The 19,882-nt window shown below is 35.0% G+C and overlaps 1 protein-coding gene across 1 annotated transcript in view; it reads right to left on the reverse strand.

The window, feature by feature from the left end:
- LOC136025837 (pre-mRNA 3'-end-processing factor FIP1-like) overlaps positions 1-19,591 on the reverse strand; it is a 59,344-nt gene extending 39,753 nt beyond the window's left edge. The window contains exon 1 of the mRNA XM_065701843.1: positions 19,443-19,591. Within this exon, the coding sequence (XP_065557915.1) occupies positions 19,443-19,508 (66 nt within the window). The 5' untranslated portion in view covers positions 19,509-19,591. The remainder of the gene's footprint in view (positions 1-19,442) is intronic.
- Positions 19,592-19,882: the final 291 nt, after the last annotated feature.

A 19,882-nucleotide genomic window follows, 5' to 3' on the forward strand; every position in this document is an offset into this window, starting at 1 on the left:
AAAGAGAAATTACAGACCGGGACACCAGAATACAAATGACGACCGGGACACCGGGACACACGGAATATAAATGACGACCGCGACACTCAAAGAGAAATTACAGACTGGGACACCAGGACACAAATGACGACCGGGACACAGGGAAACAACTACAATGGGGACACCGGGGGATATATAAATGACGACGGGGACACAGGGAATGTTCGATTAGCAATCACCATCAACAAAGCTCAAGGGCAATCATTAGAATAATGAGGTATAGAACTGAATACAGATTGTTTTCCCATGGACAATCATATGTTGCATGTTCAAGAGTCGGTAAACCTGACAATCTACTTTTATGCACAGACAATGGGACAGCCAAGAATGTTGTATATTCGCAAGTTTTACGTAGTTAAAAAAAATATATATATATATATATATATATATTTTCACAGGTGGGACACAGGGACACAACTACAATGGCGCGTAACTAATAAGGCGCGTAACGACTTACGCGCGGGGGGGCTTGTGGGGGGGGGGGGGCGAAGCGCCCTCACGACCGGGACACTCAAATAGAAAGCGACCGGGACACAAGGAATGTTCGATTGGCAATCACCATCAACAAAGCACCGGGACACAAATGACGACCGGGACACAGGAAATATAAATGACGAACGCGACACTCAAAGAGAAATTACGGACTGGGACACAAATGAAGACCGGGACACAGGGAAACAACAACAACGGGGACGCCGGGGGCACAGGGGGGTATATAAATGACGACGGGGACACAGGGAATGTTCGATTAGCAATCACCATCAACAAAGCTCAAGGGCAATCATTAGAATAATGAGGTATAGATCTGAATACAGATTGTTTTTCCCATGGACAATTATATGTTGCATGTTTGCTTGCTTGCTTTGCTTGCTTGATGTTCAAGAGCCGGTAAACCTGACAATCTATTTATATGCACAGACAATGGGACAGCCAAGAATGTTGTATATTCGCAAGTTTTACGTAGTCAAAAATATATATATATACTAGCTGTTGGGGTGGCGCTTCGCGCCACCCCAACACCTAGTTGGTGGGGGCGCTTCGCGCCCCCCCCAAGCCCCCCCGCGCGCGTAAGTCGTTACGCGCCATAATAGTTACGCGCCATTGTAGTTGTGTCCCTATGTCCCACCTGTGAATATAGATATATATATATATATATGGTTTTAACTACGTAAAACTTGCGAATATACAACATTCTTTGCTGTCCCATTGTCTTTGCATATAAATAGATTGTCAGGTTATCCCCCTGTTTCCCCCGGTGTCCCCGTTGTAGTTGTGTCCCTGTGTCCCGGTCGTCATTTATATTCCCTGTGTCCCGGGTCCCGGTCATCATTTGTATCCCGGTGTCCCGGTCTGTATATACATTCGTTTTTTAGTTTTGTTTTTCTCCTTTATTTTTTTCCTTTTTTTTTCTTTTTTAGCTTATTTAGATTTTTATATTTTTTAGTTTTTTTTATTAGTTTTTAGTTTTTATTTCTTTTTAGTTTTTTTGTCCCGGTCGTCATTTATATCCCCCTGTTTCCCCCGGTGTCCCCGTTGTAGTTGTGTCCCTGTGTCCCGGTCGTTATTTATATTCCCTGTGTCCCGGTCGTCATTTGTATCCCGGTGTACCGGTCTGTATATACATTCGTTTTTTAGTTTTGTTTTTCTCCTTTATTTTTTTCCTTTTTTTTTCTTTTTTAGTTTATTTAGATTTTTAGATTTTTTAGTTTTTTTATTAGTTTTTAGTTTTTTTTTCTTTTTAGTTTTTTTTGTAGTTTTTACCTTCTTTTTAGTTTTGTTAATTTTTTTTTTTACTTGTGTCCTGGTCGTCATTTATACTCCCTGTGTCCCGGTGCTTTGTTGATTGCTAATCGAACATTCCTTTTGTCCTGGTCGCTTTCTCTTTGAGTGTCGTCATTTATTTTTTTCTTTTTTAGTTCTTTTAGTTTTTACCTTTTTTAGTTTTTAGTTTTTTTAGTTTTTTACCTTTTTTTAGTTTTTTTAGTTTTTTAGCTTTTTTATTTTTTTTATTAGTTTTTAGTTTTTTTGTAGTTTTTGCCTTTTTTTTTAGTTTTTTGTCCTGGTCGCTTTCTCTTTGAGTGTCGTCATTTATTAGTTTTTTCCCTTTTTTTTTTAGTTTTTTATTGGTTTTTACCTTTATTTTAGCTTATTTTTCAGTTTTTTCCTTTTTTTTAGTTTTTTTTTATTTTTTATTTTTTTTAGTTTTTTACCTTTTTTTAGTTTTTTTAGTTTTTTTAGTTTTTTAGCTTTTTTACTTTTTTTATTAGTTTTTAGTTTTTTTTTGTAGTTTTTGCCTTTTTTTAGTTTTTTCAGTTTTTTTTTTAGTTTTTTATTGGTTTTTACCTTTATAGTTTTTTTAGTTTTTTAGCTTTTTTATTTTTTTTATTAGTTTTTAGTTTTTTTTGTAGATTTTGCCTTTTTTTAGTTTTTTCAGTTTTGACGTCACCTAATCCAGTTTTTTCAGGTGACGTCACCTGACACATCCATCCACACATCCATCCACACATCCACAGACAGACAACTTATTTTTATATATATAGATATATATACTAGCTGTTGGGGTGGCGCTTTGCGCCACCCCAACACCTAGTTGGTGGGGGCGCTTCGCGCCCCCCCCAAGCCCCCCCGCGCGCGTAAGTCGTTACGCGCCATAATAGTTACGCGCCATTGTAGTTGTGTCCCTATGTTATATAAACTTGCGAATATACAACATTCTTTGCTGTCCCATTGTCTTTGCATATAAATAGATTGTCAGGTTATCCCCCTGTTTCCCCCGGTGTCCCCGTTGTAGTTGTGTCCCTGTGTCCCGGTCGTCATTTATATTCCCTGTGTCCCGGGTCCCGGTCATCATTTGTATCCCGGTGTCCCGGTCTGTATATACATTCGTTTTTTAGTTTTGTTTTTCTCCTTTATTTTTTTCCTTTTTTTTCTTTTTTAGCTTATTTAGATTTTTAGATTTTTTAGTTTTTTTTATTAGTTTTTAGTTTTTATTTCTTTTTAGTTTTTTTGTCCCGGTCGTCATTTATATCCCCCTGTTTCCCCCGGTGTCCCCGTTGTAGTTGTGTCCCTGTGTCCCGGTCGTTATTTATTTTTTAGTTTTTTACCTTTTTTTAGTTTTTTTAGTTTTTTAGCTTTTTTATTTTTTTTATTAGTTTTTAGTTTTTTTGTAGTTTTTGCCTTTTTTTTAGTTTTTTTAGTTTTTTAGCTTTTTTATTAGTTTTTAGTTTTTTTTGTAGTTTTTGCCTTTTTTTAGTTTTTTTAGTTTTTTAGCTTTTTTATTTTTTTTATTAGTTTTTAGTTTTTTTTGTAGTTTTTGCCTTTTTTTAGTTTTTTCAGTTTTGACGTCACCTGATCCAGTTTTTTCAGGTGACGTCACCTGATCCACGATCCACAGATCCACAGACAACTTATTTTTATATATATAGATAGTTTTTTTTTTTTTACTTATGTCCTGGTCGTCATTTATACTCCCTGTTTCCCGGTGCTTTGTTGATTGCTAATCGAACATTCCTTTTATCCTGGTCGCTTTCTCTTTGAGTGTCGTCATTTATTAGTTTTTTCCTTTTTTTTTTTTAGTTTTTTATTGGTTTTTACCTTTATTTTAGCTTATTTTTCAGTTTTTTCCTTTTTTTTAGTTTTTTTTTATTTTTTTTATTTTTTTACCTTTTTTTAGTTTTTTTAGTTTTTTTAGTTTTTTAGCTTTTTTACTTTTTTTATTAGTTTTTAGTTTTTTTTTGTAGTTTTTGCCTTTTTTTAGTTTTTTCAGTTTTTTTTTTAGTTTTTTATTGGTTTTTACCTTTATAGTTTTTTTAGTTTTTTAGCTTTTTTATTTTTTTTATTAGTTTTTAGTTTTTTTTTGTAGTTTTTGCCTTTTTTTAGTTTTTTCAGTTTTGACGTCACCTAATCCAGTTTTTTCAGGTGACGTCACCTGACACATCCATCCACACATCCACAGACAGACAACTTATTTTTATATATATAGATATATATATATATATATATATATATATATATATATATATATATCTATCTATATTCACAGGTGGGACACAGGGACACAACTACAATGGCGCGTAACTAATATGGCGCGTAACGACTTACGCGCGCGGGGGGCTTGGGAGGGGGGGCGCGAAGCGCCCCCACCAACTAGGTGTTTGGGTGGCGCGAAGCGCCACCCCAACAGCTAGTTATACTATATATATTATTATATTGCAAATAAATACAAAGTAGAAACAATAGGGAAAATCCTTTCAAGACAGTGGAAATCAGTTCTGTGAATATTTCGGCCCTATGTCCAAGGGCCGTCTTCAGCACAATATGAGAACAAGATAGAAAATATGTATATATAAATAAACTTACATTAAACTGTGAGAATTAAAACTAAATAATGTTATTTAAAAACTTTTTAAAAACAGCCCTAATTATTAAAAAACAAAATAGAAGGAAATTACCACTTAATCGAGGCTTCAGCAACGGGAATTGATTGTGAAGTTTTGATGACTCTGGTTAAAATTTTTCTAGGTATTTTAAATTTCGCGATTCTTTTTATCAGCAAAAAATGGGTTACCCATGGGGGCACCTTTATCCGGGCTACTGGCAAATATTTATGTCGAGAACCTTGAAAATTGGACATTCAATTCTTATTTTTTAAAACACGTCTACTGGGGTCATTATATGGATGACATAATTTCACTTTGGAATTATGGGGAAGCTGAACTTCGGGGCTTCTTAGATCATCTTAACACTTATGACCGAAATTTGCAGTTCACCCTAGAAGTTGAAATTGAAAATAAAGTACCGTTTTTAGATGTGTTAATTATTCGTAATGCTGATAAACTGGATTTTACTATCTATCGAAAGCCAACACAAAACAATAGATATCTTCAATTTGATTCAAATCACCCCCCCCACAAGTTAAAAGAGCAGTTGTAACTTGTCTCATTGATCGTGCCCTGAATATTTGCTCCGATTCGTATATAAATGCAGAAATAAACTTTATCAGATATTCTTTTTGGTAATGGATACCCCATTCCTTTTGTCAATAAAATAATTAACCGTAGAATAAAAAGACATCCTTGTAAAATCGAAGAAGATATTCCACAATGTGAGGCTACTGATAAGCCCTCAAATATTGTCTATCTTCCGTATATCCCAAAGATTACAACAAAACTAAAAAATATTTGCACAAAAAATAATCTGTGCGTAGTTTTTACTAATAGTTTTAAAATCATTAATTTCTTAAATTCTGGTAAAGATAAGACCCCAGTTACTCGCCAAAGAGGGGTCTATCAAATACCCTGTGATTGTGGAAATTACTATGTCGGCAGGACCCATCAGAATCTAGAAAAACGGTTACAACAGCATAAAAAAGACATAGACAAGGCATTAATTTCAAATAGTTCCAACAACTCCTTTGATTCTGCTTTAGGTTGGCATATATTTAATAATCCGTCCCACACGATACTTTTTGAAAAATCTTCACTCATCAGTAATGATTTGGGGATAAAACATGTGGTTCGAGAATCAATCGAAATTAATCTCAAAATAAATAATAATATTTCTTTGAACAGGGAATTAGGGCAATACTCACTAAATTCTTTATACTCAAATTCAATTAAAAACGATCTAACAAAATATTTTACTAAACCGATTTATAACAGTACTGAACCAGCTACGAAAAGGCCTTTGAGAAAGGCTGCTAAAAAAGCAAGGTTGGCTCTGAGAAATTGCATTTAATCACTTTGTTTTCTTTAGTTTGAATGAGTTTATATTCCCACTTCATTATTTTGTCAGTCCTGGTTGAACTTCGTTGAAGTAAGGATGCTAGGGCTGTTTTTAAAAAAAGTTTTTAAATAACATTATTTAGTTTTAATTCTTACAATTTAATGAAAGTTTATTTATATATACATATATATACGGCCCTTGGACATAGGGCCGAAATATTCAAAGAACTGATATCCACTGTCTTGAAAAGATTTTCCCTATTATTTCTACTTTGTATGTGTTTGTTATGGAAAGGCAGTGTGATCTTCGTCGCTATTTTCAATATTATATTGTAATATGTTTTATACTCAGAGCAAGGCTATTCGCTTCAAAACATGTATAATAAACTGTATTTGCCGGGCTTTAATATTTTTATTTCTCTCTGACACACCTGGTTGATGATACTCAGTACACTCTAGTGAGAGCATTTGCAACGTGAAATGGATGAATATCCTGTTGCAAAGTTTCTGAATTTGCATCAAACTGATTACTAAGGAGACATGGACTATTATACATAGACCTAAAATTTACCTTTTATTGCCCAATATAAGTCATTAGCATTAACAAGATAGAGGAAAGGACCAAGGACGGAACCTTGTTGAATTCTAAAGTAAATATCTGTCTTAAAAATCGTACCCTATATCAAAGGAAAACTGGATGGACAGTGGAATATAAAGTAGAGGAAATATAGATTAACAAAAACAAAATTATTGTTTTTAAAATATCAATTGAGAAAAATTGATGTAAATGTGAAAAATTCTAGTATTTTTTTTTAATTCCTGAGGTTCTGTTTTCATATGTTCCGAACCGAAATATTTTTATTTAAAATAACTCGAGTTTTCGCAACAAATGGTGGTGTATTTTTCAGAAATCAAAATATTGAGGCAGGGGAACTCAGTTCTCTTGTGTTCCTGCTTGGCATGATGACTCACATTCTTTTCTTTGATTTTAGTTTTTACAGCATTGTCATTGCACAGAGCAGTTTCAAAATGACGTCATTATATCTAATTGAATATTTGGAATGACGTGATCATAGATGCAACTATGACGTCACTTATCACTTATAAGGAGGTTTCATCACTGAAAATCAACATTTTAAGATGATAAACTCAACAAAGAACATATGTGAATTGAGGCCTCAGAGGCGATTTTCATTTTCTGACAACCAAAAATATCCATGGGAGAATGAGCCAGTAATTTGGTCAGCCCTTCCTAGTTTTATGCTTAAAAATGAAAAGAACGAAACTTTCAGTGAAAAAGACGATGGAAATGTACCAGTAAATTTTTTAACAGAAGTTAACAGAGAATATGATGGAAAAGGAATAAAGGAAGTTAGTGATCAACCAATACATGAGGAAGCACTAAAATCCTACAAAAATCCTGGTTCTTCAAAAACGGCACCTGAAGTACGTAAGACTGAAATCATTGCTGATGACCCATTTTATCCTGCTTTTATGTTAGCATTTGAGAATAAAAAAAAGCAGATGCAGAGGGAGATTAGCGCCAATATTGCTAATAATAAGGGAGTGAGTCCAAATATTAAAAGTAGCCATCACTTGTATTCTGAGAATCAAGGAGTTTTAGCCAGTGAATCCATTTTAGTGACTAGTGAAGACAATGCACAAACCATGACAGGTAGCAACATGCAAGAGTCTTTAATCAATTCAGGTACTCTTGATCACCTGTCAAAAATAAGGGATGATGACAATGGCAAAGAAAATATAGTTTCTGAGAAAAAACTGCAGAGAGAAGAAAAGACAGCAAAGAAGGAGAAGAGCGACAGAGATGACTTTGGACTGACAGGCGCGAAAGTAGTTTCTGAAAAATCACTTTCTGAGAACCAAGGAGTTTTAGCCAGTGAAGTCACTTTATTGACTAGTGAAGACAATGGACAAATCATGACAGGTAGGAACATGCAAGAATCTTTAATCAATTCAGGTACTCCTGATCACCTGTCAAAAATAAAGGATGATGACAATGTCAAAGACAATATAGTTTCAGAAGAAGAACCGCAGAGAGGAGAAAGGAAAGCAAAGAAGGAGAAGAGCGACAGAGATGACTTTGGACTGACAGGCGTGAAAGTAGCTTCCAAGACATCACTTTCTGAGAACCAAGGAGTTTTAGCCAGAGAAGCCACTTTAGTGACTAGTGAAGACAATCCACAAACCATGACACGTAGCGACATGCAAGAATCTTTAATCAATTCAGGTACTCCTGATCACCTGTTAAAAATAAGAGATGATGACAATGTCACAAACAATATAGTTTCAGAAGAAGAACCACAGAGAGGAGAAAGGACAGCGAAGAAGGAGAAGGGCGACAGAGATGACTTTGGACTGATAGGCGTAGAATTAGTAGAAAATTGTGAGGCTGAACAGGTTCAAACAAATTATGAATCCAACATGGAATTGGCGAAAAAAGTTTGCTCTACAGATCTAGCCTATGTGAGAAATATATGGCAGTCAGAGATGGAAGGTGCATATCTTCAGGAGAATGTAGTCCACAAAGATGACAAAAAAATAATAGACGCTTCTACGACTGCTAACAAAAAAGGAGATTTCCCTATCCATGTAGAAGGGACCAAAATAAAATCGCAGCGAGCACTTCTTGGTGCTTTGGAAGAAGAAAATGATCATTTAGGTCTTCAAAAGCAGTTGTTACAAGACAAGTCTTCCAGATCAGAAGACTCATTTACAGACAAAAGTGACAATGCTCATAATGGAAAACATCAGCATTCAATATGGTTTCGCTTTAAAAAATATTTATCAGACAAGCTAGGGAGTAGTAGATTGGCACAAAATCAGTCTGGTAAAGTAAAAGGAGGAAAGAGCGATGATGGAATGTCAGGCTCGAATGGAGAAGAAATTCCTACTCAAGAACTAGTGTTAGGAGCCAACTATGACGACGCATTTTTTTCCAAGTCTATTGGAAATGAGTCAAAAAGAGATGAAATGCGTGACCGCTTACTTTCTATTATTAATAGTTGTAAATCAGCTGCATGTAATAAACAACTGGCCATTGGTGGAGCTGCTGGTTTGGTTATCCTATCAGCTCTTGTTTACAAGAGAATTCGATAGAATTAAGCAGAATCAGATCAGCACTAATAAAAAAGAAAACAGAAGGTGTTATATGCAACTGTGCCAGAGAATGGATATACATATATCTTGCATAATCAAAGTACGTTTTGCTATAGTGATATTTTATAACAGGAGCCTAAGTAAGTTTGAATGTAAATTTATGTATAAAGTTTCCAATAAAAGTTTTTATGGTACTTGTGTATTCTATGAGAAACATACTTGAGAAGTTGTATCGCGAACATGAGACATTATCCGCTTGTCACGGTATTAGTACCGGACAATTAGCTTCGGTTCGGTGGAAAAATACATTGCAGCTATGTTTTAATTAGATATTTAGTTGGTATTTTGGTTTGGTTAGTTTAGGTTATATAACTGGATGCACAGTGAATAGTAATTTTTTCGGAGGGGGGGGGGGTAAATAAAAAGAAAATTAAAGGGGAGTTTTGGTTTCAGGGAGAATCTTTCCCCTTCCACCCTTTTTACTTTCCTGAGACCGGTCCTTATTATTGTCAGATTCATGATATTGGCTTACTAATTTTGAGCAGACCATTCAACATTTTAAAGTGATTTTAAAGATTCTGGATAAATGGAGAAGAATTACGACCAAACATATTAATCGTTCAAAAACAATGAATCAAGGGTTTTGAAAGGGTGACCACCCACTTAGACTTTGAAAAACACCTTCTTATTCCCTTTTCATAGCAATTTTTTATTTCAGTTATGGGCTTTGGGGACATAGGACATATTACTTTAGGGACATGAAGACAGAAATAAAGAGGAGAGAGGGGACCCAAGGCAACCTAAGGCCCAGAAACGAAGATAAAAGAAATGGCACAAATCGTAAATTTGGAATTTTTTGAGTAGGGGAACACGGTTCCAATATTCCCTTTCTTAGCGTTCCTGTTATCATGATACCTTACATTCATTTCTATGGTTTAGTTTCTACAGCATCGTCATTGCACAGAGCACTTTAAAAATGAAGATTTATAACTAGTTGAATTAGGAATGAAGTGATCATAGATGCAACTATGATGTCATTTATCACTTATAAGGAGGTTTCATAACTAAAAATTAGCATTTCCAGATAATGAATTCAAACAAGAACATAAGTGAACTGAGGCCTCAGATGCGATTTTCATTTTTTGAGAATTTAAAAACCCATGGGAGAATGAGCCAGTAATTTCGTCAACCCTTCCTAGTTTCATGTTTAAGAATGAAAAGAACGAACCTTTCAGTGAAACAGGAGATGGAAATATACCAGTATTTTTTTTACTGAAATTTACAAAGAATATGATGGAAAAGGAACAAAGGAAGTTAGGGATAGATCAAAACATGAGGAAGAACTAAAATCCTACAGAAATCCTAGTTCTTCAAAAAAAAGCACCTGAAGTAGCCTAAGTAAGACTGAAATCATTGCTGATGACCCATTTTGTCCTGCTTTTATGTTAGCATTTGACATGGAGAATAGAAAACAAGAGCCAAAAACTCATATGGTATGACCTCTAGCAAAATTCTAAGAATCAATAGACTGCTTTAAAAGGAAAATCAGAGGCTTAATGCCGATCAGGATTTAAAATAAGAGCTCTGAGTCACGAGTCCTTCTAAATATCAATATTCATTAAGATCCGATCACTCACTTGTAAGTTAAAACTACCTCAATTTTTCTAATTTTTCCTCTCCCTTCAGCCCCCCAGATGGTCGAATCGGGGAAAACGACTTTATCAAGTCAATTTGTGCAGCTTCCGGACACGCCTACCAATTTTCATCGTCCTAGCACGTCCAGAAGCACCAAACTCGCCAAAGCACTGAACTCCACCACATAACTCTCCCAAAGAGAACAGATCCAGTCCGGTTACGTCAAACACATATCTACGGCATTTATAAGCGTTTTTAAGATTTCCAGTTTCCCCCTCCAACTCTCCCCAATGTCAAAAAACCTGGTCGGGATTTGAAATAAGAGCTCTGAGACACAAGTTCCTTCTAAATATCAAATTTCAATAATATCCGGTCACCCGTTCTTAAGTTAATAATATCTCTATTTTTCTAATTTTTCCAAATTAGCCACCCCTAGCTCTCCCAAAGAGAATGGACCCGTACCAATTATGTCAATCCCGTATCTATAACTTGTGCCTATTCTTCCCATTAAATTGCATCCTGATCTCTCCACTCTAAGCGTTTTCCAAGATTTTAGGTCCCCCCAATGTCACCAGATCCGGTCAGGGTTTAAAATAAGAGCTCTGAGACACGATATCCTTCCAAACATCAAATTTCACTAAAATCCATTCACCCCTTCGTAAGTTAAAAATACCTCATATTTTTAATGTTTCAGAATTACCTCTCTTCCCCCCAACTCCCCCGAAGAGAGCGAATCCGCTCCAGTTATGTCAATCACGTATCTAGGACTTATGATTATTTTTACCACCAAGTTTCAACCGCATACCTCCACTCTAAATGTTTTCCAAGATTTTAGTCCCCCCCAACTCCCCTCAGTGTGACTGATCCACTCGCGATTTAAAATAAGAGCTCAGAGACACGATATCCCTCCAAACGTCAAATTTCATTAAGATCTGATCACTCCGTCGTAATTTAAAAATACCTCTTTTTTTAATTTTTCAGAATTAACCCTCCCCCCCCCCAACTCCCCCAAAGAGAGCGGATCCGTTCCGGTCATGTCAATCACGTATCTAGGACTTGTGTTTATTTTTTCCCACCAAGTATCATCCCGATCCTTCCACTCTAAGCGTTTTCCAAGAGTTTAGGTTCCCCCCTCAATTTCCCCAAATGTCACCGGGTCCAGTCGGGATTTAAACAAAAGCTCTCAGACAGGATATCCTTAAAAACTTCAAATTTCATTAAGATCCTATCACTCCTTCGTAAGTTAAAATACCCCATTTTTTCAAATTCTTCAGAATTAACCCCCCCAATTCTCCCAAACAGAGCAGATCCATTCCGATTATGTCAATCACGTGTCTAGGACTACTGCTTATTTTTCCCACCACATTTCATCGCGATCCCTCCACTCTAAGCGTTTTCCAAGATTTTAGGTTCCCCCTCCAACTCCCCCCAATGTCACCAGATCGGTCAGGATTTAAAATAAGAGCTCTGAGACACGATATCCTTCCAAACATCAAATTTCACTAAGATCCGTTCCCTCCTTCCTAAGTTAAAAATACCTTATTTTTTTTATTTTTCAGAATTAACCCTCCTCCCACCAATTCCCCCGAAGAGAGCGAATTCGCTCCAGTTATGTCAATCGCGTATCTAGGACTTGTGATTATTTTTACCGCCAAGTTTTAACCCAATACCCCAACTCTAAACGTTTTCCAAGATTTTAGTCCCCCCCCCAACTCCCCCCAGTGTCACCTGATCCACTCACGATTTAAAATAAGAGCTCAGAGACACGATATCCCTCCAAACGTCGAATTTCATTAGGATTCGATCACTCCATTATAAGTTAAAAATACCTCTTTTTCTAATTTTTCAGAATTAACCCTGACCCTCCCCAACTCCCCCAAAGAGAGCGGATCCGTTCCGGTTATGTCAATCACATATCTAGGACTTGTTTTTATTTTTTCACACCCAAGTTTCATCCCAATCCTTCCACTCTAAGCGTTTTCAAAGATTTTAGGTTCCCCCCTTAGTTTCCCTCAATGTCACCAGATCCAGTCGGGATTTAAACAGAAGCTCTCAGACACGATACCCTTAAAAACTTCAAATTTCATTAAGATCCTATCACTCCTTCGTAAGTTAAAAATACCTCCTTTTTTCAAATTTTTCAGAATTAACCCTTCCCCCCACTCTCCCAGACAGAGCAGATCCGTTCCGGTTATGTCAATCACGTGTCTAGGACTACTGCTTGTTTTCCCACCACATTTCATCCCGATCCCTCCTCTTTAAGCGTTTTCCAAGATTTTAGGTCCCCCCTCCAACTCCCCCCAGTGTCACCGGATCTGGTCGAGATTTAAAATAAGAGCTGAGACACAATATCTTTCCAAAAATCAAATTTCATTAGGATCCCATCATCAGTTTGTAAGTTAAAAATACTTCATTTTTTCTATTTTTCTGAATTAACCAGCTCCTACTCCCCCCCCCCCCCAGATGGTCAAATCGAGAAAACGGCTGTTTATAATTTATTCTGGTCTGGTCCCTGATACGTCTGCCAAATTTCACCGTCCTAGGTCATCTAGAGTACCTAAAGTAGCAAAACCAGGAGAGACCAACAGACAGACCGACAGAATTTGCAATTGCTATATGTCACTTGGTTAATACCAAGTGCCATAAAAAGCCAATTCAGGAGAGATCAGCGCCAATATTGCTAATAATAAGGGTTACTCCCTTTAAGTAACTATTACTTGTATGTATCACTTTCTGAGAACCAAGGACCAGTGAAGCCACTTTAGCGACTTTGAACTAGTATTGCTAAACCATCTTGCTTTTTTCGAATTTGGCTTTCATGAAAAAAATTGGAAATCGCTAATTTTAATTTGATTTGCCAAATTTTCATATACAAATATTTCACAAACTCCAAGAATATCTGTACCCAATTCAAATAAAAAAAATACAGTTGCACCTTGCCCACTTCCATCCACAACAGTTCCAAAAAGACATTCTCTTCATATTTAGGTTTTTATAAGCCATTTCATGAGAAAACATATGTATTTGGGGGGAGTAAAAAATGTGTTCGAAATTTCATTATTATCATGGACTAGGGGCATTTGGAATATATTACTAAAAAGGGCTGAATTTCTTTAAAATTCTTCCAGCTTAGATGTAGGGATCACGTGAGCTTGACTAACAATTATCGTGTATTGACCTCACGCCAAGGAGTACTCCCCCATGTTTTAAATGGGTCTATACTTGCGGAAGATATCATGTGATATATCTCGACTCTCGTAATGTGAGATAGCAAAAGAATAATTAATGAAGAAAAATAAAAAAGAACCTCAAAGAAGAAAAACACAACTTTTAGATAAAGACAAACAGAAACAGCAATCGTTATAATCAGCAGAAAACATACAGTATAACCACGCACGAGGGTAACCAAATTCTCAATCAATTATTGTGTTGCAAGAGCAACAGTTTGGTTTTGTCCCATTTTTTTTTCTTCCTATGCCGCCGATCTTGGCTTACTCCTGGAAACTGGTAAGGGTCTAACCTGTGCGGTTTTTAGTGAAAGTGTGGACCTCAGGCTGGATTGATGACTATGGCATTGCATTTTGGAAATCTCTGCAGAACTCTTGCCTGGGGCCAAAAAGGATGGTTTTTGCTTGTCCACAAGCCAGAGACTATGGTGTGCAAAAGCTCCATTCTAGCAGGCAAGTAGGCAGGCACCACTTTCAAATTGAAGATAGACTAAAATCTATAAGTGCTAAATATATGCAGCAGTTACCTGGCCCCACAGCCAATATATCTTCTTTGAGTGATGAATAGAAAAATTTACAGAAGCAAAAAAGCGGCATTTTCCCATTGGTCCAAAAGTGCTGCCATGATTTTGGCTGGGTTTATCATTTGTTTTTTGGACTTGGGGTTGAGGTAGAGAAATGTTATCATGCATACCTCTTAAACTTTAAAAGTACTGTCATTGCTAAAGAAATTGGAGCTTATCCTTTACTCCTTTCTAAGTGGTGACATTGAAAAGTTGGCCTACTGCAAAAAAAAACTTTTGAACTAATTTTTTTTTAAAGCAATCGATAGCTTTTGATGAGCTAATCAAAGTATATGTCATCCATTTTTTGGTACAAAAATTCCTTCACGAGATATACTAGTTTGAAAGTTTCAAGGGGTTGACAACTTCAGTAGTAGAGTACACACTGAAATCAAAAATAGGCCAATACCAATTGTGTGACAAGCAGAGGACTTGTAAGCAACAGTCGGCTGTTAGACCATAATCATCTATGGCAATAAGGGGTTTGCAACTTTGGCTAGTTGGTGTAACTATTATTTGTTTCCAGTGTATTTGGACATGCAGGGGACTTGTAAGTAATAATCGTCAGTTAGGCTACAATCATCTTCAGTGAAGAGGGGTTTGTAAACTTTTGCTAGTTTGTGTAGCCTACCCATACTCACTGTACCCTAGAATTGAGTGTTTACACGACGGGTGCAAACAATAAAGTAAAACAATGAAAGCGCTGAGGGGTTTGTAACTTTTCCTAGTTGGTGTACCCATACTCACTGTAACATATAATTAAGTGTTTATGCAATGGGTACAAACGATAACATGAAACAATGACGCAGTTTTGTATAATTAATAGAGTTTCATCAATGCTATTTTGATCCTGAAAAGTTACAGATAGCTTTATAATACCAACTAGATGATATAAGATATTGTTCCAAGTCTTGATCTGTTATGATGTCTATGATTGAAAAGGATAAAGTTCAACTGACTGCAAAGTCAATCTATTTTTAGGTACAAAAATTCTTTCATGAGATATACCAGTTTGAGAATTTCAAGGGGTCGACAACTTCAGTAGTAAGGTACACACTGAAACCAAAAATAGGCCAATACCAATTGTGAGAGATGTAGGGGACTTGTAAGGAAAGGTTGGCTGTTAGCTCATAATCATCTTTGGTAATGAGGGGTTTGCAAATTTTGCTATTTGGTGTACCTACTATTTTTCCCACTGTATTTGATAGTAAGACCAAGTTGGTTCCAGTGGTAAGACATGTAGGGGACTTGTAAGTATTAATCATCTGTTAGGCTACAATCATCTTCAGTGAAGAGGGGTTTGTAACTTTTGCTAGTTGGTGTAGCCTACCCATACTCACTGTAACCTGGAATTAAGTGTTTATGCAATGGGTACAAATGATGATGTAAAACAACAAGGCAGTTTTGTAATAATTAATAGAGTGTCATCTATGGTATTTTGATCCTGAAAAGTTATGGATAGCTTTATAATACCAATTAGATCATATAAGATACTGTTTCAAGTTTTCATCCATCATAATGTCTACAATTGATAATGATAATGTTCAACTGGCTGCAAAGTCAATTTAGTCCCTTCTTTCAGTATTAAAAATAGCTCATGATGAGCTGATAAAAATTATGTCATAGTAGTTTCTTTTTTCAATGCTGAAGAACAGCCTTTTTGCAATGTTGAAGAATAGCCTTTGATCATGTGATTACCAATTGTGTTCTTCTTTGAACATTACATTTTAAAAGCTTTGATTGGCTGACATCTTCAGTGTTTAAGTGATAGCAAAGAAGCAAAACCAAAGTGTGGCTCTTGTAACATTTTAATTGGCAAAGCCGGACAAAGGTTGCTGCAATACTTCACGTTGCTCAGGCAATGTAGGTCTAGTTTTTTTAGTATTGAAGACAATTTGGTGAAGGTCCTTGTAGATATAATTTCTTTTTGTCCGTTTTTCCTCTTTTCTGTCCACTGGCTGATTAATGTTGTCACTGTTAAAATTAGTCATGGTAAAATTGGATATTTTACAAATTTTACCATAATTTTAGAGACCCTAATAAAACTGGTATTTTACTTATTTTACATACTTTATTGCAAAAATTGATACAATCAAGAAATGGAAAACACATAGGAAATATGGAATTTTTGCTTTATATTTGCACATTATATTACTTTTTTGTGAATTCTCTATAGTTTGTTTGTGTGTGTGTGCTAATTTAGTTTTTTGTGTCTATTTAATGTAAGAAAAAAAAATACTATAGTCATTGTTCTTTGGTTTTGAATGTTTTTGCATTTTTTTTGTGTGTGTGAATTTCATTGTTTTTACCCTACATTTTAATACTTTTATAGTGTTTTTGTTGGTAAGAAATAAATTATTATTATTATGAGGTAAAAAATAGTGAAAGATCCTTCAATTCACATGTTTCCAACCCAATAGCTCAGATTTCTTTAGTAGGATATAGACAGCATAATTTGAGCAGGATGAAAGTGAAAACATCAGTAAGTGCTTTTTTGATTCAATAACTTCTTCTGAGGAAAATACGTTTTGAGCCCTAAAGGGCTCAAAACAGTCCATAGTAACCAACAGTTTAAAAACAATTTTTTCAAACAATTGCTAAAGAAAAAAATAGTCATTTATAGCTGACTTGGGAAAATTTATAAAGCAGCTGTAGCTGAAAGGTTTTAAATAAAATCTTGCCTAGCTGAAAGTATACAATTTTTTTTTTGTCAGAAACCTCTCAAAAACAACATCAGTGGGTAAATGTATCACAGTTCATATAATTGACTTGCTTCAATTGCAAAGTCAAATTTAAGCACTTTTTGACCTAATCTTACCTAAACCAACTATAAATAATTTTGGCACTGAGAAAATGCAACATTATTTTGTTGAAAACAACCAAGAAAAAAGCACTGAGAAAACATATTATTTTGTCAAAAACAGCCAATAATTGAAAATTTGTCATTTTTAGAGCTCAAAAAGTACTTAAATTTGAATTTGCAATAGAATCAAATATTATATTCATAAAGAGCATAAAAAAGGCATCAAGTGACTTACCAAAATGTTCACTTTATTGGTAAGTCAATTATATGAACTGTGATATGTTTACCCATCAGTGTTTTACATGGATAGGCTAATTTTTGAAAGGTTTCATTCAGTATGAAAATTCATGTAATTTTTTTCTAAATAACACTATTCCTGAATCACCTACATATGGTAATTTCTTCTCACTAGAAAGGGGAAAATATAAGTATCCAATTGAGCAAAATTATGTAAACCAAAAACCTTTATACTTTGTTACCAAAGTGAAATTGAGAAGAAATGTATAGCCTATATCAATCAATAACTAAATATATAAGCTATGAATCAATATGGTAATTATTAAAATTTTTAAGGTCAACCATTTAAAATTATAGATTTATTGACTTACCTATAAGGACCTCTTTTAGGAAATACCAATTATCCTATTTTGATGTATATATCCTTTCAATATTACAGTTTTATTCACATATTAACAGAAAGCTGATATTATTCTGATTTTAAAATGTAACTTTTGTTACTTGATATTTATTGGTAAAATTCTAGTTAATTGACTTCTAGCTATCTCAGAAAGGGTTTGGGTTAGGAAAATGAAACTTTCAGGGATGAATCTAAAGACAAAAGTATGTCCCAGGAAGGTATTTTGAAGCAAATACCTCTACTGCTTCTCCCTCTATAGGGCCCTGATGTTTGCTGATCTTTAAAAATATGTGTGCTATAAAAGTGAAACCTTGCAAAATAGATTGTCTGCTTAATTGAAGTACAACAAAACTGTTTTCAGCTTCATAACTTTGCTCAATTCTATTCTATATAGTTTTAAAGATATACAAATACAATTCTTAAATTTTGAAAAAAAAGAACAACATTGATATGACTCAGAATTCTACTCAAATAACAAGAATTGCATTTTTAGAACTAAAGGCAGAGAAAAAGCAACTAGTAACAGAAAATTAATTTAAATGTTGTTTTATTAAAATTTCAATAGGTATAGACCTGTCATGTAGGCAAATTTCAGATCCCTCTAGAGGGAGAAGGAGTAGAGGTAGGTACTTTAAAATACCTTCCCAGGACATACTTTAGCCTGTAGACCCATCCCTGAAAGTTTCATTTTCTTAACCTAAACCCTTTCCTAGATAGCAAGAAGTCAATTAACTAGATTTACTATTTATTCTATAAATCACAAATATTATTTGCATTTTTTCCTTTCAATTGCTTGTCAAAACAGAGACCATATTTTTAATTCATGCTGTCAAATCATTGGTGAAAATTTCACCAAGAAGGTTGGGCTTATATTATGTCATGCTTTAGTGAAATAGGGGTAGTCCAAACCCAATTTCTTTTTTCTCAAAATACCACAGAAAAGTGAAATGCCAAACAATAGCCCTTCTCCAAGATATTTACTATAAAAAGAACTGGAAAAATTCTAGTTAATTGACTTCTTGCTATCTCAGAAAGGGTTTAGGCTAGGAAAATGAAACTTTCAGGGATGAATCTACAGACTAAAGTATGTCCCAGGAAGGTATTTTGAAGCAACTACCTCCACTCCTTCTCCCTCTAGAGGGCCTTAACCTTTGATGACCTTTAAAATATGTGTGTTATAAAAGTGAAACCTTGCAAAATAGATCTTCTGCTTAATTGAAGTACAACAAAATTGTTTTCAGCATCATAACTTTGCTCAATTTCATTTTATAAGGTTTTAAAGATATGCAAATACATTTCCTAAATTTTGAAAAAAAAACATTGATATGGCTCAAAATTCTACTCAGATATCAGGAATTGTATTTTCAGAACTAAAGGCAGAGAAAAAGCAACTGGTAACTGAAAATTAAGGTAAAATGTTGCTTTGTCAAAATTTCAATTGGTATAGACTTGTCATGTAGGCAAATTTCAGGGCCCTCTAGAGGGAAAAGGAGTGGAGGTGGGTACTTTAAAATACCTTCCTGGGACATACTTTAGCCTTTAGATTTATCCCTGGAAGTTTCATTTTCCTAACCTAAACCCTTTCCGAGATAGCAAGAAGTCAATTGACTAGAATTTTACCAAAGAACCATCCTCAGGAGTGGTTTAAATTAGACAAGGCAGAAGCCCATCTGACTTATGCTTGTATTATTGACTCACATTTCCAACTTTTAATCGTGCTTCAGCAACTTGTATTTCTTCACCTGGAGGTAATAATTCATCCATTTTAATCAAGTTAGCTTATACTTCCTCCCTAGTTTAAAGTTAGCCTAGACTGCATGAAAGGCATTTGTTTCTTCCTAAAATGTTCGAAAATGATTTTACGTTCAGTTACGTTGACCTAGATGCCGCTGCCTCAAGTCTGTTAACCGAATTTTTCTTTCAATTTTTCAACTGACCAAATTACAAAGTGTATTTAGAATAAGACTGCCACTCTTCTTATATAGCTTGGAAATTTATTATTAATACAGTAATTTCTCTTGTAACATGATATTTAGTCAGCAGTTTTCAATTGTGCCTTTTTTAATTTAGTAATTTTTCCTTCATTAGGGATTTGGTAGAATTACAAATTTTGCAAAAACTTTGAAGTAGAAATGCAT

This window comes from Artemia franciscana, chromosome 1 (assembly GCF_032884065.1).
Source record: "Artemia franciscana chromosome 1, ASM3288406v1, whole genome shotgun sequence".
Taxonomy (NCBI): domain Eukaryota; kingdom Metazoa; phylum Arthropoda; class Branchiopoda; order Anostraca; family Artemiidae; genus Artemia; species Artemia franciscana.